The sequence below is a fragment of the Phodopus roborovskii genome, unplaced genomic scaffold (assembly GCF_943737965.1).
Source record: "Phodopus roborovskii unplaced genomic scaffold, PHOROB, whole genome shotgun sequence".
Lineage (NCBI taxonomy): Eukaryota > Metazoa > Chordata > Mammalia > Rodentia > Cricetidae > Phodopus > Phodopus roborovskii.
In genome coordinates this window covers 23967016-23991553 of record NW_026126410.1, presented here as the reverse complement: position 1 = coordinate 23991553, position 24538 = coordinate 23967016, and the positions used below count along the sequence as shown (strand labels likewise).

Below are 24538 nucleotides of genomic sequence, written 5' to 3'. Positions count from 1 at the left end.
GTTTGCAGTGAGGGCCAAGACATTTACTGCAGTGAGATTCTGTTTCGATGATGTGTCTTCTCACATTTGGGGCAAAGATGCTGTTTTAAAAGGCTGTTTTGGCTTCCAGGAGAAATTAGGACAAGATGCCACATGGCAGCTCTCTACTGTGCCACCCTTTTTTAGTAAATAAATCTCCATGCTGACCTCAGGAACAGTACTGCATGTGTGAACTCACACAGAAGTTGTGGTTCACAGGAGAGGCCAACACTCCGACATTGTTACAGAGGGCCACAGCAGCCTATTTTTCATAGTTCTGCTTTTTCTCCATAAACTCAGAGTATCATTGCCCTTTAAGCAATTATAATAGAAAGCTAATGCCCAAGCCATGTGTCTAGATGGGGCCTGTCTTGGAATTCTAACTGATTCTAGAGCTACATTTGTATCTATGTGCTGATCACTGGCAAACAACAGTCCCTTCTGGAAGAACCTCTTAATGTTTATCTTGGTGGTGCCCAGAGAACCCTAAGATTTGTGGATAAGCACTCCAGACTGATGAATTTCTCTACTCTTAAGGAATATTGTTGTTCTAATTGCTAGAGAATCCTCTTGGTAAGTGAACTAGACTGGATTCCCATCTCAATGGCATTTACAGCATAGAATGGGCTATAAAGCAATAAAGAAACCTACAGAATACCAGATAATGACAAGTACCATCAGTGAACCTAAATGAAGGTGAAGAGAGAGGTGGCAGGACAGGTCACTGGCAGGGATAGTTGATATCAGGTGTCAGCAAAGGCAAGCTCCCTAAAGAGGTGGTATGTGAGCTGAGCTGTGTCATAGAATAACAGCTCTGCAAGAAGGTCCCAGGAGAACCAGCAAACACAGCTGCAAACAGCAGGAGCAATAGGGTGTTCCAGGAATGAAAAATGCCCTGGGAGAGGACACAGGTTAACAGGCTAGCTTCCAAAGGTGTTCTGTACAGTCCAGAGGATGATCTATGATAACAGTATTATTCACTTTTCAGTAAGTGAGTTGGTTAAGTGCATAGCCAGCCAAAGTAAAAGCCCGCATAGCATTAGATGGAGAGTAACAAAACATCACTAAAGTGAGCTCTCAGAACTTCCAGCAGAAATGAAATGGGGAAGCCCTCTTAAGGCAGCTAACTGGAGTTCCCAATAAAGAGAATTCAGAGGAGATTAGTGTAACGAGTACGGTTTTTCTGCCCGCCGCCTGGTCTTGTCCTGCCGCCATGCCAGCCCCAATTAACACACAGAGACTCTGTATTTGATATTATACTGTTGGCCAGTTACTACTTTCTTATCGGCTAGCTCTGTCTTAAGTATTAACCCATTTGTGTTAATCTATGCATTTCCACATGGTCTTCTTACCCGGAGCCAGCTGCAGCATACTGCTCTCTCCAGACTCTCCATCTTGACTCCTCCTTCCTACTTCCTCTTCCTCCTTGTCTCCTAGTCCCTCCTATCTTCCTTTCCTATTGGCCAACAGTGCTTTATTTATTAACCACTATGAGAAACATATACAGAATGACATCTCCCATCAGATTAGTGGTCCCCCAAGAAAAGAAAAAGTGGCAACAGATAGCAATAACCCCCTCAAATCTGGAGCTCACAGTGTCCTGTGGAAACTGGCTGGGGAGCGTTGAGAACCTCTGCTGGAGTCGCCACGGCTGAGCTCCCAATGCCTGACCTTTTCAGCTTTCCCTCCCTGCTGTAGGCATTTTCACCCCCATGGGTAGACAACATTAATGGTTTTTGGAATGGGTTCACTTTCTAGATGTTCTGCTACAGTGGTAGGGTGGCCATCCTATCCTCAGACAAGGGACCATGGAAGACACTTGGAGATAAACCTGGTTCTAAATAGGGTGGAACAAATCCCCTTCGAGGACTAGCTCCTCAGTAGGCTCAAACCACCCATGACAGTTTACCAATGTAATGTATACTATGGAAGGTCCATCCATGTCCACCAACACAAAGCGTGAACCTCATTCCCAGCCCAGGGCTAGCTTAAGACCCTGAGGGGACTAAGCAGTGAATGTCATGACCTGTCCTTCTAAAACATTTCCCCTGGCTGTGTAGTAATGAATGTTCCTGAAGAATGGATAAGCAACCAGATGATGAGCTTGTGACCACTCAAGCCAAATATGCTAGTGGCTTTGAGAGATGGGGAAGAGAAGGTAATTATGGAGTCTGCTTTGGAAGTAGACCCTACATGTCTCTCACGTGGTTCAGATGTGGGAAATGACAGTGAAAACCACACATAGATTTGGATCTGATACATCCTCTGCATCAAGCAGATGACCACCCTTTCCTACTGAGATGGGAACTTGGAGTAGGAAGGGAAGAGTCTGGTTTTGACCCTACTGAGGTATGAATTAGATACCAGAGTAGAGTTGTAAGCAGGCAGTTGGAAATACATTCAGTATTGTTTTGTTTAAGGAAACCTGTTTGCTTTTGACCAGTACTGACTCTCAACAAGAAAAATTAAAGATACTTACTTTCTTTTTAACTAAAGCATTGCTTTAATCCTGGACAGCTAAATTTCACAGCAACAAGTGCACAGTTAAACTGATAGCATTTTCTTCTTTTGCTTGTCTTCACCTAAACTCCTAGAGTAGACTGGAGGGGGGGGGAGAGCAAGGAAATGTTGATTAATTTCATTGGATAGCCCCTTATAATTTCTACTTTTGATTGTGGGGAAATGATCTTATTGAATAAAAGTGAAGGAAGTGGGAGGCAGTAAGATAGTTCCATTGGTAAAGTGCTCGCTAGACCACATGAGGACTTGGGTTTGGATTCGCAGCACCGTGTAAAGGCAGTCATTGTACGTGTCTCTAACCCAGCGCTGGTGGGACAGGCGGTTCCTAGGGCTCACAGTTCAGTGAGTCTAGCCAAACCAGTGACTCCAGGTTCATTGAGATCCTATCCAAAATATAAGGTGAAGACAGCCAAGAAGATACCCAACAATGACCCCTTGATCTCCACATGTATAAACAATATACATCTCCTTCCAACATTCACACCACACACACACACACACACACACACACACACAAACACACACACACAAACACACACACACACACACACACACACACACACACAGAGTGAAGAAGTCTGGTTTTATCTAGACTAGTTGAAGTGGGGCAAGAAACAGTTGGCCTCTTGTACAGACTTTCATTTATAATCTGTGAACCATTTGTATTTGTTACATGTTGCATGTGGAGGTCAGAGGACAATTTCTGTGGGGGAAGGGGATCCTTGCCTTCCCCTTTTGAGGCAGGATCTCTCTTGCCTCTGCACTGACTACTCACATTAGCTGACACCTGAGCTTCTAGCTGATTCTCCCATTTCTGCCTCTCATCTCACCATAGGAGTGCTGGAATTACAGATGCACACCACCGTGTCTTTTTTTTTTTTTTTTTAACATGGATTCCAGGGATCCAAAATTGGTCTTACACAGCAAGCACTTTAACCCACTGAGCCACCCCTTGCCCTTCCGTGTTCTTAACTAGATGTGTATGCTGGGTTCGAGAGCTCATGGAGCATATGAATGGTCTTCGTGAAACAGTCAGAGCTACACGTTTAGGCCACTCCAACCTCTGTGGCAGTTGTTTCATATGTTTGTTTTTTAAATCATGGGTCCTACATTTTGAAGCATTTAAAAATGAGAAGGCACAAATCTAGTATCTAGTATTCTCTGCTCTGTGAACCATAGCTACATGATCTCTTAGCACAAGGTCTGCAAGATGGGAAAGATGATGACATGAACTAATAATGGGGGTAGGTAGATACATATTTACAACTCTGGGCTAAAACCAAATGAGTTTTACTTTTGAGTCCATTACTCTAGTAATGCACCCCATTGCTCTCTGAAAGGAGAGCCACAGGTTTCCTTGGCTGGAGGAGAAGGAAGGGTGTCTCACCTGCTAAAACCCAGAGAGGAGGAAGGAAAGCCGCTGTCTTACTCTTCTGAGCCTAGGGAGGCATCCAAGAGGACTGATGGGATGCTGGCATGGGAGACGCAGATGAACAGTATAAAAACTGACCAGCACATCCTGAATCAGTTCCTTGCACACAGTGGTGTGTGCAAGGATGTCAGATCTCCTGTGTTGGGGCTATTACAAGCTGCTACCTTGGCAGTGACTCTGATTCCAAGGATGACTTTTGAAAATAGCTGGGCTATGGGAGATGTGAAAGCCAGGGAAGGGTGTTTCTGAATGGAGAAGAGGAAGGTGTTCCAGAGGTCAGAGGCAGCAAACCAAAACTGTGGCGTTCGGAGAGCAACAGGGCCTATTGACAAGTTCATGAACTACTGTGGTAAGCCAGTGACTTCTGAAGTTGCATTTGGCCAGACAGGCTGCATTTGCCTGTGGTCAGTGGATAAAGGAAACAGTTGGCACCGCGGCATGCTGCTGGAATGGTGACGCCCCACCAGGCAGTCAGCACTGTACAGAAGTGTAGGACCTACCAGGTCTCTGCCTGGTAATAATTTTCCCAGACATTCCGATTGCTGCACATCAGTGGTTGCTCAACATCTGGGCCTTTTACTATTCATACAGTTTCATTTCAGTTTCTGGCAGTGTGTATTTTGGGTTTTCGTAATGCTCAACATTTTTTCTGTTTTGTAAGCAGCTATGGTGGGCAGGTTGCCTGTTTTCCAGGGGGATGAGAGTTTTGTTCGTACAGGATCCTAATTGTTCCCCTGAACCTTCATGATGGGTTAAAAAGGTAACCACTGGGGACTGGCTGTGACTCATGGTCATAATGCTAGCAATAATAATAATAATAATAATGACAATAGTAATAATAGTCGTACATACATTCATACATACACACACACATACATAACTGAGCCTAAACTTTAAAAAATCACTTTTAAAGATGTTTATGGGTCTAGAGAGATTGCTTATTGGTTAAGAGGGCCATAGCTCAGTTCTCAGAACCAACATCTTGCAGCTTACAACTGCCCGTCTCTCCAAATCCAGGAGGTTTGACACCTTCTTCTGGTCTCTGTGGGCACTCGTATATATGTGCACCCAGATAGACGGCAGACACACACACACACACACACACAAAACCTTTTAATCTCTTTTAAGATCTTAATTTAATATCTCTGAACATTGAAGTGTCTCAAGAAATGTAAACATTTTGCAGGGAGCATGTTCATGTGTTTAGCATGAAACAGGGATTCCAGTGGAGAATGAACCAAAGCTAAAAAGCAATCAGCAACACTTACAATCAGGGCTTAGAGAAGGTGTCAGCCTTGGATGAAGGACAGATTTTGATACGGGTTGAAGCATGATTTAATGACTAAGTAGATTCCAAATTGATGCTGCCATCTGCCCTGTTGACCAACACTCAGTATTAAATTCATCAATCTTCTGTTTGGATTTTCATGTGTGTGTTTTAAGGAAGTGTGAGATTCAATTCTGTTTGTTCTTACATGGTTGGTTGTTTTATATGATTAAGTGATCCTGGTCTGAACATCAAAAATCCAAAGTACTCTTGAAATCCAAAAGTTACCATGACACCATAAGTGGAAAATTCCACACTGTGACCTTTGCGACAGGTCACAGTCAAGATGACAAGCTAGATGAAAAGTATTGAATGATTACCTTTAGTCTACATAAGGTACATATAAAGCAAAGGAATTTTGTGTTTAAGTTTGGACTCCAATCCCCAAATGTCTCATTTTTCATGTGTAAATATTCCAAAATGTAAAGAAATATGAATCGCTTTTGGCCCCATGCATCTCTGAAGGGTAGTCCACAAAGTAGTATATGGTTCCCTGACAACATCTGTCATGCATCTATCTGCTCAGCCTCACCTGTTGCCATGGATGGGTCCTTGAACACTCTACAACAAACCTCAAAATAGTAATGGCTCTCAACTTAGAGCCAAGGAAAGTTATTTATGTATTGGGTGGTTATAATTGACAGAGTATCCTTCAAACTACTTGAGGTTTCCTGGTACCCAAACCTGAGCCAAGCTTTCTTCCTTTCACCTTTCCAGTATGCATTTGCAGCTGTACATAAGTAAAAGAATCCCAGATTAAAACAGTGTTTGTCTACACTGTGCCACCTGCATCCCAGATGGAAGATGTGTTGCCCACAGGAGAGCGCCAGTAACTGGGATGGCTGTTTAACCAATTAGAATTCACTGAAGCTAAAAACTGGATACTTGACTGCCACCACACATTTTCACTCCATAGCCACATATGGACAGTGGCTCCCTATAGAATGACAAAGGCAGAGCATTTCTATTATTCTAGAGTGTTCTATGGGATAGCACTGACAGCTAGACTTTGGTCCAGTCAACAGTGGCCTTTTCTTGTGTACTGACTTGTGATAGATGCCTGGCCTGATGTGACAGGGCCACCCTCCTATGTCAGTGCTGTATGTGTGTCAACATCCTTCATGCATGCACTTTCTCTTCCAAGGAGGAAGTTGGCCGGATATGGAAGATGGAGCTACTCAAAGAAACAGATGGGCTGGGAATTCAGGTTAGTGGAGGCCGAGGATCAAAGCGCTCACCTCACGCTATCGTTGTCACCCAAGTGAAGGAAGGAGGTGCCGCTCACAGGTGACTAGATCCTCTCCCCCATCCCTCTGCCTCTGTCTTCCTCTTCCCCCTTCCCTTGGTGCTGGGCTGGGCACTAGTGCTTTTCACTTGATCAAAGCTCATCCTGCTGGAGCCTAGGAGGGAAACGGGCAAGAGCGGTTCTAACTGAACACATCTCTGAGCACAGGAAGTGGCTCGTTAGGGAGGGCACTTCAGGGTAGGCCCAACCATGGAGCAGATTTGATTTCCTTGTACTCCCTTTTAGATTAGTTACTCATCCCAACTCTTGGAATGCTGGCACCCACTGAGGTAATGTGTAGTTACTTATCAAGAAAATGCCCCTGAATGAAGGAACATCATGTTCCTGACATCTGAAGTCCTGCGAGTCTGGGACAAATGACTCAGGAAGTGGTCCTGGTTCAAAAATGCAGCCACCATGCAAATGTGTCAGATCTATCCGGGTTTCCCACACACTCACGTGTGCTTGAAGTCACATGTCTCTATTGCACAAGAAGATGGGGAAAACTTAATGTGAATCTTCTCCATGTAACCTAAAATGTATTTAAAAGGGTACTTTTTGATCTGAACAATTGTGTGAAGTATGTGAGGGGCAAGGTTCAGCTGGAGCACCCATGAAGAGAAGGTTATCTGAGTATGAGGGATATGACCATCCTCAAATGTCAAGTGTAGTGTTTGCCCTGCTATTGCTTCCATTCATATGGGGTATCTACTATTTACAAGGCATGGTAGAGCATGCACACATGTTGCCATGGCCACATGTGTACATACAGTAAGAGTGCAGAGAATTGCACGGATAGGGAGGTGACTATCTTTTATGTAGTCTGGAATTTCTTCAGGCAAGCTAGCCAGATTCCAAGAGGGATATGATGGGCCAAAGCAAGTATCAAGTCCCCAAGACTGGGGGGGGGGGTCTGTCTCATTAGGTGTAGTTGAAGGAGCTAGAGTTGTGTAGACTAAATGACAGAAAACCAGCAGACTGCTTCCTGCCCTTTAGCAGGATGCTAAAAACTATGAGAGCAGTAACATTAACTACAGCTGTCAATTATCCAAGTGTTACGAGAGTAAGACCTTGGATGGTTTTAACCCAGAGGAGCATCATTAAACTTCCTGAATGGCATTGCTGATAGGCCGTAAGGAACTCTTAGCAGCTAGCTGTTTTCTCATTAATGCTATGTCTTATGTTCTGCTCAGGTTGGTAATTGGGAAATTCCTGTGCTCAGAGAGAAGCTTTACATGGGAGATGCTCTTGTCACTTTCCCATCGGGGCTATGGCTAAATCAGTCCCATCAATTCCTTTTCACTCTTAGCCTGGAGTTGTATGTGTCTCTCTCTGTGGTATATGACTCATCGGTGGGGCATTCTAATTAATAACAGGAAATGAGAGAAATGGAATTAAAGGGCAGAATAAGGAGAGGAATGGGCTGGGACGTTGTGGTGGTGTTGTGAATAAGTAACCCAGAACCAGACTTGTCTATGCCTGGTCCTCCTCATCCCATAGGATCAGCCCCCTACCCATACACCTCCTTGAGACTGCGGTGCGTCTCTCCCTCGTGACTTTCCTGTTCCCTTTCCTTTTCACTATGCTAAATCACTAGTGGGACTCTAAGCATTGCTCTACTTTAGGGACTTTTGAATACGGAAGGCAGAGACTGCCGGGAGTCCCTTGTACCTCTTGTCTTTTATTAAATCCTACACTCATTTAAAAAAAAAAATATATCGTGTGATCCAAACAGGGAGGAGGCAGCAAGAGAGATGCTTTTGAAGGCAGAGAGAGGGGAGGTGGAGATGAAAGGGGAAAAGCTGGTGGGTTCACTGGGAGGAAGCACAGAAGAGAGCCGAGTGGTCCTAGGAGGATGCAAGACGTGCAGGTTTCATGGCAGCACCTGGGTGGTAGTGGCAAACCACTGAGCCATGGTCTCTGCCTCACCATATTTTCTGTCTGGGTGTCAGGCTCCTTTTCGGTCATAGGGAACCAGGCCATCATCGGGCCATCTCAGTGGAGCCCACTGCAGAACCCGCACAGTGTTCTAGAGTTGTGTGCCCTGAGAGCCATGACTTGCCCTGCCCTGAGGGGACAGTCCAGTGACAGCAGAGTCTCCTGCCAGCCAATGAGAGGAAGTCCAGAACCAGCCCCAATTTAAGTGAAAAGAGTTTTTATGGCCATAGAACTGGGCCAAGTCTCAAACCTCTAGCAATAGCAGTTGGACAGTTTATTGTTGTGACTGATCCTTCTGCTTATGTACTTTGTCTGTGGGGACCCCAGGGTGAAATCAGCATTGAGAAACTCTGTTCAAGGTGCTGGTGGGGTAGGGCAGTACCGACATTCACCACATAGCATTGGTCCCCAGTTTCCCAGAAGGAATCCTGCCTCTGTCTGATGAGAGGCGATAGACCAGTGAAGGGCTGCAGGTGGGCTTAGCGTGTCTTGGCTCTGTCTATGCTTGGCTTAGCCATGGCCCTGAGCTGATGACAGGGAAGATTAGGGAAAGAATGACTTGACTCTCTTAAAACCCGAGGGTCTTAGTTGCTTTATCACAATAATCATCCCAATGAAGTGTCTTTGACACTGATGTCAGAGATGCCTAGGAGTGAATGCATTACTAAGGGGCCATCAAGAATCCTGGAGATTTTCACTCCTCTCCTGGGAGTCGGAACCCTAAAGTTAAAGCAGCCCCACCCCAAACCATCTTTGGTTGTCACTGCTTCCTGTTCTACCCAGTCCTAATTGTCCCTTCTCATGACTTTGCCTAGCTCCTAGAAGATGACCCTTCTCTAGCCCCGAATGTCTTGACAAGGGGTTTTCCCCCCCTCTGCATTTCCTCAGGGATGGCAGGCTGTCCTTAGGAGACGAACTGCTGGTGATCAATGGTCACTTACTGGTCGGGCTCTCCCACGAGGAAGCTGTGGCCATTCTGCGTTCAGCCACTGGGATGGTCCAGCTGGTGGTGGCTAGCAAGGTAGGTTGTTTTTGTCATTCTTAGTATTTATAATGATGGTATGAAATTGGGTGTGATTGAGCCTTTCCTGTGACACACAGATAATATGCATGCTTACAGCTTAACCTTTGGGCTACGTGGTGGCCATGATTCCCCAGATTAAGTACATGTGAAGGCCCTTCCCTGAAGTACAGTCAATTATTTAAGTTATTGAAGATGGCTGTTGCTAGAAAAGCCATGGTAGAATGAAGAAGAAGGTGAAGAAGACAAGGTACAGATGCATGGAGAGTAGCATGGAAGGAGGATACTGGATGGATTCCCTTTTTCATGACTGTAATGAAATACCTGAAATAATAAATAATTCAGAAAAAGACAAAAAATTATTTGGACTCATGACTTGAGTCTGTGGTGAGCTGGATCCAGTGCTGGCATATGACCAGGCAGAAATGTCCTGGCAGAAGTGTGGTGGGGAGAGGAAAGCTGTCCACCCCATGGCAATTAGGAACTGAAGACACCGAGGCCTGAAGAAACCTTTCAAAGGTTCACACCCAGTGAGGCCCACCTTTCCGTTTCTCCCACCTCCTGGTACTCCAATCATGAGCCCATCAGTGGACTCGTCCATTGATCAGGTGAGAACCTGCAGGATCTAACACAGCCCTGACTCTCACCTCTGACCATTGCACCAAGCACCAGACCTTCGGCATAGCTTGGGGTGGGGTGGGGGACAGACATAGGACACTGGACACTTCATAGCAGTGGGGATGCTTCTTCTAAGGCCAGAATGAAGGAAGTCTTGGGGATGTCCATGGGCAGCACAGCGGCCCTGGTCCTATTGCCCTTACAATGCTGCAGCTGGAGGAAACTCTGTGCCTTCTTTGTCCAGCCCCCTCCATCTTCCCTTTCCAGCTGTATGGATAAGACAGTAAAACAGATTGTCCATGGTGGCTGCCATCTTGCAGAGGTCATGGTGCCATCATCGGTGCCTGGCACACAGCCCTCTGTCTGTCCCATTCTGCCCCCCCTTCCTGGTTTTCACTGTATTCGTGGGATCGTGAAGACCCCTCCCCCCAGTTGGGGCTTTGTTCACCTGTGTGTGTTAACATGATGGACTGCATCTTAGGCTTGCGGCATCTGCCTTCAACCGCTAGAGAAAGGCTGCTGATGCCACAGCTGTGCTGAGGGCAGGAGGCAATCACTCCTTTCTGCTATATCCTTTGTCTGCTGTTGAGACTATTAAAGAGGCTGTATGACTCAGGAGTGAGTGAGGTGGACCCTTGCGCTCTTTCTGCCTCTGATTGGCTGGCCGGGAGAATCGGTGTGAGGCCACACATATCTTAACTCTGCATAGATGCTGTTGCCAGTTCTCTAACTCCTTTTCCAGCTTCCCCATTTTTATTTGGAGTTTGGAGTCTGTAGGTTTCCATATATTTTTTCTTCTTAGGTTACAAGATCTATTGCCAGTTTGAGCACAATCGGTTCTCCATATCCATGAGTCTCTATCCATAAGCTCAACCAATCTCACATGAAAAGTACTTACTGTAACAATCACATCTTTAATGAGCACAGACTCCTCCTCCCATTATTGTTCCTTAAATGATACCGTAGCTATTTAAAGAATATTCTCATTGTATTGACAACCTGGGGATGATTTAAAGTGTACAAAAAGATGTATATAGACTTTATACAAATACTATACCACTCTGTAGGAGGGATTTGAGCACCCTTGGGCTCTAGTGTCTGTGGGAAGTCTCTCACAGGTAACAAAAGTATATATATGATTCCATTTTTAGCTATCTGAGAAAACTGCCTGTCTTCTACCTTTTACCACAAACCTCTAACTAAAACATTAGATTTGCATAGGCACAGCCTTGGTGAAGGCTATGAGCCCCAAAGACAGCTGTCTGGTAGTCCTTCCCTCCCTATAGAGGTTCCATGAGCTCTGGGAACTTCTGTAGGATCCCTTCCTAGGGACAAGGGAGAATAACCATCCTGGGGGGTCCTATCCCCCTGCTGACCACGCCTCAGTGGGGGAAGAAGTGCTTCAAGGGAAAGAGAGACCACCTCCTCACTTTGCCAAGCAGATGGGGAGTTTGAACGCATCCCTAGGTCTTGCACACAGTCCTGTGTTTGCAGCATTTGCATAGTCCTCGGCCAGGGAGCAACTCGAAAGTGTGGGTTTCTGCCCAGGATTGTGCCATGTACCATCTGTCTTGGTTAACATTTCTATTGCTGTGAAGAGACGCCATGACCACAGCAACTCTTTTCAATTAAATACATTTAATTGGGGTGGCTTACAGTTTCAGAGGTTTAGTCCATTATCACCATGGTATGACACAATAACATGCAGGCAGATGTGGTTCTGAAGGAGCTGAGAGTCCTGCATCTTGTCTTAAAGGCAACAGGAAGTAGTCTGAGTGTCACACTGAGTGAAGGAGACCTCTAAGCCTACCCCCACAATGACACAATCCCTCCAACAAGGCCACACCTACTTCAACAAAGCCATACCTAATCATGCCACTCTCTATGAGCTTATGGGGCCCAATTACACTCAAACTACCATAACATACATCCTCATTTCCATGCTGCCTCTTTCCCCTACTAAATTTCAAAGGTGAAAAGGTGGAGTGTCTTTTCCTATGCTAAGCTGTTATCCACAAACACAGAACAAACAGGAGATAAAGATAAAATACGGTCCACTACTGACTGGCTGGAAGAATCTGTGAGACCACAGATATATTAGCTTTGCAAAGAGCTATGCTGTTGCCATTCAAGGGACATTCACAGGACCTCAAAGGTGGTTCCCAGTGATGTCACACCCTCCACCCTGCCCTGCACCTTAAAAGAAGAAAGGTGGAGTGTATAATGGTTGCCAGATACTAAAATCATCTCACTAGATTCTAAAGCAATCCCTTAAGGCACATGTGTGTTCTTTATATTCAAAGGTTTCCATTTAAATCCCAGTGGTTCTTTAACTTCCCCCAAGGACCCAGGCAGTAGACAAAAGCAGGTTTTCTGCCAAGTCCGGTGGATTGTGAAATGTCTGCTGTTTCCATACATCCAGCTGCCCTAGAGGTACAGAAGATAAAAAGAATAGCAGCATGGTGTCAGAAATAAATAGCATGTTCCTCCCAGAGGCTTTGCCTTTTGCAGGGCATGTGCTGGAGTCCTGCAGGGCTGAGCAACTTTCAGGAACCAAGTCTCAGTTGACAGGCTCTTGGGCACCTGACCCAGACCTCAGGGAACACCTTTCAGTTCGTGCCATGTGTCCTGTTTACACTCAGGTTGTCAGCTGTCCAGCCTGCTGCTGCTGCTGCTGCTGCTTAACCTTGTCCCCAACTGTCTGGAAGGAAGGAAGGAAGGAAGGAAGAGGAGCATCCATCTTCAATCTCCTCCTGGCATCCAGCTGTTCCTCCTCTTTATCCAATCAGAATAGAACAGCCAGAAGCTTTGTTTTGTATTCATACCTGGGGTATGAAGAATTGGAGAGTTTCTGTCATAATTATAAATAGTAATAAAAAAATGTAAAATCTTACTAATCTAGAGCTAGGGAGCTTGTCACAAGACTTTAAGGCATTGTCTGGAAGTGTCATTACTCCACATGGAGAGAGTACCAGTTAAGTGCTGCCACAACAAACAAGTTGTTAGCTAGTATCACAGAAAAGGCCTGGATGTCTGTGCTGCCAAGTCAGGCTTGCCAGTGTCCTGGTTAGTGTTCTGTCAACTTGACTAAGTCAGGGTGCTCTGGGGAAAGAGAGCCTCACATGAAAAAGAAAATGCCTCCATAAGATTGACCGGTAGGCAAGGCTGTGCCAACATTTTCCTGGTTGATGTGGTAGGGAGTGTCACCCCTGAGCAGGTAGCCTTGGGTTCCATAAAGTCAAATTGAGCATGCCATGGAGAGCAAAGCCAGGAAGGGGCATTCTGCTATGGCCTCTGCTTCTGTCCCTGTCTGCAGGTCCTTGCCCTGGAGTTCTAACTTCTCTTTGTGATAGACAGTGATAAAGACATGTGAGCCAAATCCTTTCTAGCCCAACTTGTTTAGTCCTTTTTTTGTCTTTGTTTTTCTTTTTCTTTTTTTTTTTTTTTTTTTTTTTTTTTTTTTTTTTGAAACAGGTTCTCTATATATAGCCCTGGCTGTCCTGAACTCCATCTATAGACCTGGCTGGCCTCTCACTCACTGAAATCCACCTGTCTCTGCCTCCCAGGTGCTGGGATTAAAGGTGTGTACCGCCACACCAAGCTTTTAGTTAATTTATTATCACAGCAATAGAAAAGAAATACCAGACCAGCCAGGGTGATTTTGGTACTTTTTATTTATTCGTGTTTGTGTGTGTGTGTGTGTGTGTGTGTGTGTGTGTGTGTATACGTACATATGTGCAGGTACCCGTGTGTGTGTGTGTGTGTGTGTGTGTGTGTGTGTGTGTGTGTGTGTGTGTACGTACATATGTGCAGGTACCCATAGAAGCCAGGGCATGTACCCCTGGAGCTTACAGACAGTTGTAGGCCACCTATGTGGGTGATGGAAATTGGCCTCAGATCCTCTGAAAGAAAAGTGTCTTCTAAGTTACTGAGCTGTCACTCCAGCCCCGTTTTGATATTCTTAATGGCATCATGCAGCCAGAAAGTTCGCTTTCATACTCTTTATCTTCATTCTTGGTTTTAATTGCAATAAACTGTAAACCAGTGTCCATTAAATCTTACATAGAAAGCACAGAGGTGATGATGCTTTAGCCATGCTGCTAATAATAGTATCCACTCACTGTGGTGTCCTTTACCTAGAAACGTGTATGTGTATGTGCAATGTGCATGCCCATGTTTCCTTTTCGAAGAGACAGAGTGCATATTGAAGGCCATCCCACCTGGACTTATATGCCAGCTCCACCCTGAGAAAAGCTGTGTTGTTCTGGGCAAGCCATTGCATGTTTAAATCCTAGCTTCCTGTCTGCATGAGATCAGGAACTGCCTCTAAGGATATCACAAAGCTTGAAGGAGGCCATGAAGTCCTAAGCAGTGCCGCTGGCCAAGGGGGGCAGCAGAGGAGAGCCTCCCTGCCTCTTTGTCATATAAGAGCCCATGTAGTCTCTTATATGGCTATTCCACATGTTTTAATTTGTCCGTTCACCGGGCAGCATACTCCAGACTCTTTCCCAGGAAAGGTACCATCTCAGTTCCATTTTGCAAAGCCATGACATAGTCTGTCCCACAGCTTCTCTGTAATTTACTCACCTGCTAGCTGCTCCTCCTCCTCCTCCTCCTCTTTCTTCTTCTTCTTCCTCCTCCTCTTCCTCTTCCTCTTCTTCCTCCTCTACCTCTTCTTCCTTTTTTCCTACTCATCTTCCTCTTCTTCCTCCTCCTATCCTTTTTCTTTATTTCCTGTTGATGGTCCAACTGAGCAGACAACATAGAAGAGAAATAGACTTACCTTTTCCCTAATGACTTAATTTCCTCAGAGACAAATGGTACAGTGTTCACAACTACTTGGTATAAAATGATTGTTCTAGGCCTAATGTGTTTGCCTAAAGTGAATGTTCTTTACATCCCTCAAGGTCGAAATGTTATCCATTGAGCTGGTGACAAACATTGCTGACTTTAGATGCCAGATCACTAAAAACTGGTCACGTCTGTTACAACTTGATAACTGGTTTTGCTCTCTTGTCCTCTATTCTATGGATAGTCAAGCAATTTGATGGTTTAAACTTTGCAGTACGTTCCACTCCCTGTGAAGTGGCTACAATGAAGAGATGAGGAGAAAGCCATACCATCTTTCTGGGGGCCCAGGGCCCAGCTCTTCAGCGCTGCCCATCGCTGGCCTTGGTGTCTGGTAGCCTTTGTAGGAAGTGTGTCTGGCTCCCGAGTGTCACAACCATCTCACCTGTGTCCACACCTATTCTACCATCTCTACACAGGAGCAAAGGGCACCTGTTGGGATCTGAACATAATAGAGACTGCGTCCATGTGCTAGTATTAGTCTTGAAATATTGTTCAGGGACTGCTTTCATTGAAAAGGTATCATTGTGTCTTCAAGTTGGCTTTTTGATTCTGTAAAAGACTCTTTACTGACCATATGCAAGTAAGATAGCCAGCTGGGCATCAGAGCTTTGTGTTAGGCCTGAGGATAATTAGAAATGGTGGGTGGAAGTAATAGGGACATGGTGGGGGTAGGGAGAAAGACAAGTGAAATTAGATTTGTTACAAGGTTGAAAGAAACAGCCAAAGCCTGGAGACGAAAGGGCAGTCCAGTGGTGTATGTCAACCGAAGCAAGGCCCTCCCACATGCTGGGTGAATGCCCCACCATCAGGCTGCATCACCAGCACTAGGCTCTCCAGCCCTAAGAGGGGCTAACAGAGTGCATCCCGAGATGGTCCTTATGGTGCAAATGAGTGTATACACTCTCCTGAGTAGGCCACAGTCGTGAGTGGTCCAGGGAAAAGATGGTAGGTGACACCAGGACTAGAAATGATTTGAATGGAGTATGAGGCTAGAGGAGAGTTCAGGGAGGCTTGGAGCACTAGGTGGAGGCCAGTTCTTTCAGCTGTGGAGCTGCTCATAAGAGGACTCGAGTCTCCTGAAGAGTGACAAGAGAGGCTCATGGGCGCGCTAGCCTCAGAAACACAGATTCTTTGGGAACCACAAAACTTCTCTGGCTTTAAATTGTGTCATCAGCCCTGACATTGATAGTGGCACCACATGTGTGGGCCATAAACCCCATGAGCTCTCTGGGTCAGAGCTTGTGGCTGGCCCTGTCACATTGCCTTCCATCAGCAGCTGGTACCCAGGGGGTAATTCCTGGGCCTTTCGTGTATCCTCTTAGGAGAGTTCAGCAGAGGACCTCCTGAGGCTCACGTCGAAGAGCTTACCTGACCTGACTAGCTCAGCGGAGGACATGTCCTCCTGGGCTGACAAGGAAGACCAGGAGGCAGACGTGGAGGATGAAGAGGGGACTGGCTCAGGAGCTGTCCAGGGCATGGTAAGTGAGCCTCTGGCTGTTTGCAGCACTATGATGATGCTCATCTGAAGACATGGGTGACAGAATCAGAAGAATGTGGCGCCTTCCCTTAATACTTTTCTCAGAGTGTTCTGGAAACGTCTGGAAGGGAGATGCATTTCATTTAAGAAAATTGAAACTGGAAACCACAGGCTGTTGAGTTGTGTATGTATTTCGGCCTCTAGAATGCTCTTTCATGTTGACGAAGACAACTCTTGCTACTTCTTGAGGGTACTTGAAAACAACTGAGGGTTTAAATACAGACTTCCAGATTTCTACTTGAAAGTGGAAGAAACCACTCAGATGAATTAGTGTAGAACACACCTTTGAATTTTAACCACACCAGGTCACCCTCCCAGCTTACAACGCTTCTGTACATGAGACTGCTCAGTTACTACCTGGCACACACAGGAAGGCATCCTACGACAAGGAAGCAATATGGATTCCTGGTCTCTTTCTGTCTCAGAGGTGAAGAATGTGTCATTAAATGAGTTCTTTCTGCTCTTGAGCCAATCTTTCCGCCCTCTCTGGGCCCTCAACTTAGGTATCATGGATAAGGAGTAGGTGTTGGAAAATGAGATCTGCTGGTCCTGAGGCCTTCAAAAGTGAAATGAACAAAACCCTGTATTACTCGTCATAGTTACTAGAAAACGCTGTTGCTTTTGAGGGGAGGAAAAATGTTGCTTTTTCCTAAAAGGAGAGCTTGCTCAGAAGGCCCACCCATGCAAGTGGGTAAGCTGACCCTCAAGAACCTGGGTTGAGGATTGGGGGGCAGGTTAAATAATCCTGTGGCTATTCCTTCCTCTACATAGCATGGTGTCATTTGATGGCCTTCCTTGGCTTTCAGCAAGAATGGAAAACGAACTGCTTTCCGCAGCCTCCACAACTCCTCTGCCTGCCTGTCAACTCTTTGCACCAGCTTCGTCATTAAGTCTAAGCAACTGTGTTCTGCCTTTCCATCACCCCTCATGGCGGCTTTCTGTTTTCATGCCCCAGGACCTGTGCAAGTGCTTTTCTGTCTGTGGAAGCCTCCATGTCCAGTCGAGTTGGGCTCCTCTCCTAAACTTCTGACTTCCTCAGTGGAACCAAGAACACTGTATTCACACACACACACACACACACACACCCCGCCTCTGAGCTTACTGTGACTGTCCATGTGCATCCTCTGTGAGCTGCTGGTCCCAGATTTTGTTTGGCAAATACCTGTTGTGATGTGTTTCTCCTGAGAAGCTGTATGAGGCAAGGGAACCTGACAACTGGTCTGGCGAATCTGTAGGTCATGCATCTGGTTTAATTCTAAAGCATTAAATAGTTTTAGAGGGGAAGCTGGGGTGTGGCTTTGTTGGTAGAGGCTTGCCTATGTGTGTGAAGCCCAGATTCGGCTCACCAGCACTACATAAACCAGGAATGATGGTACAGTCCTGTAATCTCAGCACTTGGGTCAGAAGTTCAAGGTTATCCTTGGCTATATAGTGACTTTGAGGCTAGCCTGGACTACATGTTTTGTTTTCTCAAAAATAAAACAAAATAAGTTGTAATACAGTACAAGGTGAAGCCCAAACACCACTGGCAACTCCATGGCGTGGCACCCCAGGAGGCTGAGCTTTCCAGAACACACATTCATAGAAATCCTGCCATTTGCTACTCTGTATAGGAAAAAAAAAAAATGAAAACAAGATCTACCTAGACTTTCCACCATTACATTGTATATTTGTCCAACAGTTGACCCCAGCACAGCAGTCTCATAGAATGGTGATGTAACAGCTGGTGTCATTGGCTTGGGAATAAGTCTGGGGCCTGAGCATCCCACACCTTGTCTGTGTCCAGTGCACCCACCCTCCAAGGCCAGACTTCTCCCTGCGATGCCTCCCTTCTTGAGTCTTTTTCAGCTGTGCGCTCACAGTAGTGTCCCAAATTTCTTGTCACCATAGTATATGGGGAATGGCATGTGTGGCTGTCTGCTGGCACACTTCCAACCATAGTCCAGCTCCCATGTTGACACCTGTTTTAACCACACATCCTCCTCTAGAGAACATTCCCCATGCTCTCTCCTCCCAAGCCCACAGTCCAGACTGGAGCCCCTGCTCAGCAGGTATCCAGGAGCCTCTCAGCCAACTTCACTGGGATCCAGTATACTCAGCCTAGGCAACAGGGGACTGGTAGCTCAGCACACATCACCTTCGGATAAAGCCCCAACCACAGTGTCCATAGTAGTTCCGTGTGGGAGGTCACAGTCGCTTTGATGCCCTACACTTCTATGTTGTATTCTCTTGAAAAAATCTCCAAGTAATTATTTGTGACTTTTTCCTTTTTTGAGTTTTTCAAGACAGGGTTTCTCTGTGTAGCCCTGGCTGTCCTGGAACTTGCTTTGTAGATCAGGCTGGACTCAAAATCACAAAGATCTACCTGCCTCTCAAGTATTGGGATTGGAGATGTGCACCATCACTGCCCAGCCCTATTTGTGAATTTTTATACTAAATATTGCTATGCTAAATGACCCTTTACTTATGTTTAATATATTATATTACATATTTTTGAATTTTGTATAACATTATGATACTCATAAAAGTCCTTTTCTAAATGTAATGATTTAAGTCATTACATGTCATTTACATGGGTCTTTCTGATTATCAAAATAGCATGTCATCATATGGCTGTTTTTTACCAAAAATAAAAGGCAAGTAGGCATAGTCATGGTGATCAAAGACAGCAACCTTACCTTCTGTTATGACTTTTTTAATTGACCTGTTTTGCTTAAGTCTATATGGATCTTAATTAACTTATACAAACATGCTTATGAAATTATTGTGGTCACAAACCTAAAAGTGAGTGTTTCCTGTGTCATTAAAGGGTCTTCTAAAGCATGGCAAATGGCAAATATTCCAAAAACATAAGCATGTCTTATTCAATTCATATTTCTCCTATGTATACTTAATTTACTTTAAAGATAGGATCTCACATGTATACCTCCAGGCTGCCCTTAAACTCACGGGGATCCTCCTGCCTCTGCCTCTGACTGCTAGGATTAAGGCATGCACTACCATACCCAGCTTCATGTTCAGTTTTTAACACAGGGACGAAATCTATGCAGAACGTATTTACCACAATTTTTTCTGTATATTATGATTCTTCTTTACGTAGCATGTAGCAGATAATGCTAATCCACAGGGTTTTCCAAAGAGATTACACACTCAGCCATACACATACACATTAATAAAAACGTAACCTAAGCCTCCGTGGAGACCTGAACTCTCGGGCTTCTGGAAGATGGCACCACCATTGTTCTGGTGTATGCTGCAATCTGTGGAGAAGAAAGCAGGCACTAAAAAGAGCCAAGATGACTCCTTCTGGATGTGCTGTACTTGTGCCTTCTTGTGAGTTATCTATACTCCATTGTTTCTTAAAGACCAAAAGTCATCCAGGACCTCCACCCGCTGGGGGCACCCCAGTTATCTATCGGTCTGCTGAGTCCAGCTCCCCTAGCAATTGACACCTCTGTCATTTATTTTAGTGACTGCTTCTGACTCTGGGGAAGGAAAGAAATGCATTTTTCCCCTTATTTTTAAGCCATGGGTAGAGCTCCTGGGGTTTCCTCTGTCCAGCGAGCTACCTTATAGTCAACACTTAGCTTGATGATGAAGAAATAAGTACTATCAGCAAAGTAATGGTTCATGGTGTGGCCCCCAAACCAGCAGCATGAGCACAATCAGGGAACTTACAGAAATACATATCTGAGGGGCCCACACAAAACAATCATTCCACCAGTGCACCACACCCAGCCTCCCACGAATCTGTTTAAAATCCCATTGATTTAGATGAAAGTTTCAGGACCTCGGCCTTGACATGAGGACACACCCTTGTTGCTATGACTACTACTATGCCATGCCCAAGCATAAATAATTACAGTTCATCTGGAAAAGGAGATCGTCTAGAAGTAGAGGATGTCCATGCTTGAGCCCTCCAGCAGAGTGGATCTTTCTGGAACCAAGGAGAATGAACAGTGTCATCAACATGACAAGGCATTATGGGGATGGTGACTTGAGTAAAGTTTATCTCCTTCTTGTATTTTTTAACAACAACAAGAAGAATTTAATGGAAGTAATCTCTGCCATATGCACAGTTGTCTCAGCTCAGCTGGGAACATCCAGCCTGTCAATCAGGAGACCTTGGATCTGGCTTCTCTTGGCATTGAGGGAGTTGGTTCTGGGATGGCAAGTTTGGAAGCTCTTAGAGGTCACTAAGGTGATCAGGGCTTGGGAAAATTGAAGAACCTCACTTAGCAGAAAAGATCGAAGAAGGCGGCTTGACCTTAGGAGCCTATAAGTCAGGCACAGCATTTGATTCCTTTTGTTACTGGAACAGCTGTAGAGATGAGACCCTAAAATTCTGTGTCGTAGGTAGCTACTTCTCAAGAAAGAAGTGGCTGTCCTGAATGCATTAGGGCTGGACATTTGGTGAGGTGTCTGCTCTAAGTGTCCCAGACATGTCTGGACATTCAGAACTTACTGGAGCATCTAAGTGTCATTCCTGGTTGACTTAGGTTGCCATAACTGGTAAACTGTTTCATCTTTGGGACCTGAGCTAATTTTTTTTTTCTGGTGAATCTGGAGTCTCAATAAAATGATGAGTACCATGTGTGTGAGGCTGAGCTTAAGGATGTCATAACAAGGAGGCGTGTTGTCAGACTAGAAGTCAGAGCCTCACAGAGTAAGTCTGGGAATGTGGAAAAACCTAGTCCAGGCTCCCTGGGCTCCTGTAAGAGGAGAAAATGTCCTCTTCCTACAGCCTCGAGGGTCATATTAAGACTTGTTTCTCTTATGAACAGCAGCAGGAGGTGTTCTGCTCCCAGAGTCCCTCTAAATCCATGGCCTCTGCAGGCAATGCTTAGCAACTCCCACTCTGGTCTTCCTAGGCAACAACTTCCCACTTCTGTTGCTTTGGGATTCACCTCTTCCAGGAAGTCTTCCAGAATGCACACGTAATACCCGTCTGGGGCCTGGCATGCTGTATGTCTGCATTATCCTTCATGGACCTTAACACAGATTGTCATGACACACTTACTCATGCATGGGGCAGCTTTCTTAGTGCCATTGTCCCTCTTTAGTGGCAGACCCTGGAAGTGGCTGTGCCAGGTTTGTCACTTGTCTGTTCCTCGTGCTTACTCTAGACCTTTCCCGTGTAGAGAGGACCTAGATGGGAGGAGAGATGGCACACAGGTGGCCAGTCCCACATAGTAGCTGGAGTTCCCACAGTGCCCCCTAAAGACCTCTGATCAAAAAGACTGCTCAGCTCCACTGGCTTTGCCAACTTCTGCAACCATCTGTGAATTTAAAATGGGCATGGCTCAGTGAACATCTGTTTGTGTCCCAAGACTGGAATCCCATCTGCCTTCTCTGTTCTGGGAATTTCTGCCTAGACCAAGCATGCAGGGAGGGGAAACAGGGATTGTGTAAGCATCCCTTCCATTAAAAGAGCTAGAGTTTTGGTAGACCCCTTTCCTTCTGCTTGGTTAAGAGTAGGGGGAAAGCAACTGGGCAAGTTAGGACTTGATATTTAACATGTTAACAATAGCGATGAAGGAGTAAGCAGTCTGATAGAAATGGGTGATGTCCAAGTGAGTGTGGATGAAAAGACTAGCCAAAGGCCCCAGGAGTGCAAACCTCCAGCTGTAGAGGACGTGGGCTCTGGGAAAGAAAACAGTAACATGGCATGCCTCTGAGGAGCCTGGAGATGAGGCTGGGCCATACCTCTCACGTTTTAGGCTAGAAATTCTTGATGAGAGAGACCACAGATACCAAGCTTACCCTCCACCCCACCCTCACTTGCCTCCTCCCATCTCCACCTCCCCCCAGCTAAGGCAGCCAGCCAATTGGGAAAACACAGAGCCTGGGAGAAAGGGGGCCACAGAGTGTTCACACACTCTACAGACATGCAGGGACAATGCTGGGGCCCAGGACTCTGGGCTTCCTGAAGTTTGTAGAAAGCAAAAGTTCAGGGCTCTATGACCATGTGGTAGAGTGGCAGGAGCCTCCCTCCCGAGCCCCCTCCCCCCCCACCACCTCCCTGTGTGGGACACACAGTCTTGAGGAAAAGATTTTAGACCCCTCTCCTTCCTGCAGTTTAGGGGTCAGGGAGTAGAGTGTTTGCTGTGTGCATGGGGGACTTGGAAGCCTGATTCCTTCAGGGGCACACAATTACACATTGTGCTCCTGCTGTCTTTGCAGATACCTGTCCCTGCAGATAGACTGGCAGTGTGCTTGTGGAAACTACTGTGCCAGCTCCAGCATGGGCTGGGCCGGATGCACAGCTACCCGGATTGCATGTTTTTCTCTGTGTTCCCAGCTATGAGCTATCCCACCTCTCCTCCCAATCCTGGACTTCCCCAGGTGGGCCTCCGTTTACTCCCATGATGTAAGGAGTACTTCCACTGGCTCAGGCACAGATAGAAAGCTGTGTGAAACTCAGTGCGCTAGGCAGAGCTGCCAAAGCCAGATAAGGAAAAGAAGGCTGCCATTAACACTGGCCTAAGAAAATAAGAGTTAAATTTGGGGGTGGCTTTGGTTTCATATTTAAAGAGATGAAGCGATTAGTGGAAGAGAACAGAGATAAGAATAATTATTTGCCCAGGATGAATTGCCCGGAAAGCTGCTCGTGTTTGGAGTAGACTTGTTCTTGTAGCAACATTTGCAGGGACATGCTGGAACTCGCTACCTGGCTCTGTGCCTCCTTCCCGTCCATGCAGTTTGCACTTCTCAGGAAAGTAAGCAGCATGTGCTGTTCGTATGTAAAAAGTGAACGTTGTGCCCTGTATATGGGGCTTATAATATAGGGGTCTCCAAAGGGGTGTGGAAATACCAAGAGGAAAATATTAGGATGTTTAGATTGTATGCTTCTTGAGTTTTGATGTTTTTATCTTTTGTTGTTGTTGTTGTTTGTTTTTTGTTTTTTTTTTTTTTTCATTTTGTAGTAGTGATGTTTTTGCCTTTTGAGAAAGGCCTCTCACCATGTAGCCCTGGCTAATCTGAAACGTGCTGGGTAGATCATGCTGGCCTCGAATTCATTCTTACCTGTGCTTCCCAAGTCCTGGGATTAAAGACATACACCACTATGCTCAGCCCTCATTTTGTTTTTTAAAAAATTTTATTACATTTTATTTGGTGTATGTCTATGTGTATGTGTGTACATGTGTATGTGTACTGTTAAAGAAAATACCATATGCAGTCAGCTTTAGGGATGATAACATAATGGGCCACTAAGACCTGTAATATATATATTACATGTTATAGAACAATTTATAAAATAGCATAATGGGCCACCAGAGTGATGTATACATATATAAAACACATGTTATAGAATAATCTATAAAATAACGGACCACTAGAATGTGTAATAAATATTATATATTACATATTATAGAATTTGTAGAAAGAAGTTCTGTCCCACCCATTCCTGCAGCAATTTAGTCCCAAATAAACACACAGAGCCATATAATATAAACTGTTTGGCCAATGGCTCAGGCTTCTTCTTGGCTAGCTCTCTCTTAATTATTAACACATTCTAATCTGTATATCTCCATGTGGTCTTGGCTTACCAGTGTTGCCTGGGTCTCTTGCTTCCTCAGTAGCTGTATGGCATCTCCTAAACTCTGTCTACTACCTTTCTCTGTCCCTGTTTGAATTTCCCACCTGGCTAAATCCTGCCGACCATTGGCAGAAACGGCTTTATTCATCAACCAATAAGAGAAACATATATTCAGAGCATACAGAAGGATAGCTCCCATCATAGAATAATCTGTAAAATAACATAATGGGCCACCAGAGCATTAATTAAAGTGTCCATGCCCGTCTGTTAATTTCTTTTGTGAAAATTATATTGTAAAAGTCAAGAGTTTTTATCACTTTAGAGAAGTGGCTTCTTGTGTTTGTGTGCTCTAATACGTGGTTTAAAGACACCTTTATTACACACCTTTTCAGCATCAGTACCACTGCTCTGTTTGTGTCTGCTGAATTTAAGCCCTCTGGGAACTTAAGTC

General features: G+C 45.3%; 1 protein-coding gene across 3 annotated transcripts in view; it reads left to right on the top strand.

Annotated features, from left to right (window-relative positions):
- Pdzd2 (PDZ domain containing 2) overlaps positions 1-24538 on the top strand; it is a 221857-nt gene that overhangs the window by 128455 nt on the left and 68864 nt on the right. For 2 of the 3 annotated variants that reach the window (XM_051182564.1, XM_051182566.1), the window contains exons 3-5: positions 6442-6584; positions 9409-9541; positions 16333-16488. In XM_051182564.1, the coding sequence (XP_051038521.1) occupies positions 6442-6584; positions 9409-9541; positions 16333-16488 (432 nt within the window). The remainder of the gene's footprint in view (positions 1-6441; positions 6585-9408; positions 9542-16332; positions 16489-24538) is intronic. The other variant, XM_051182565.1, reaches the window with a different exon arrangement.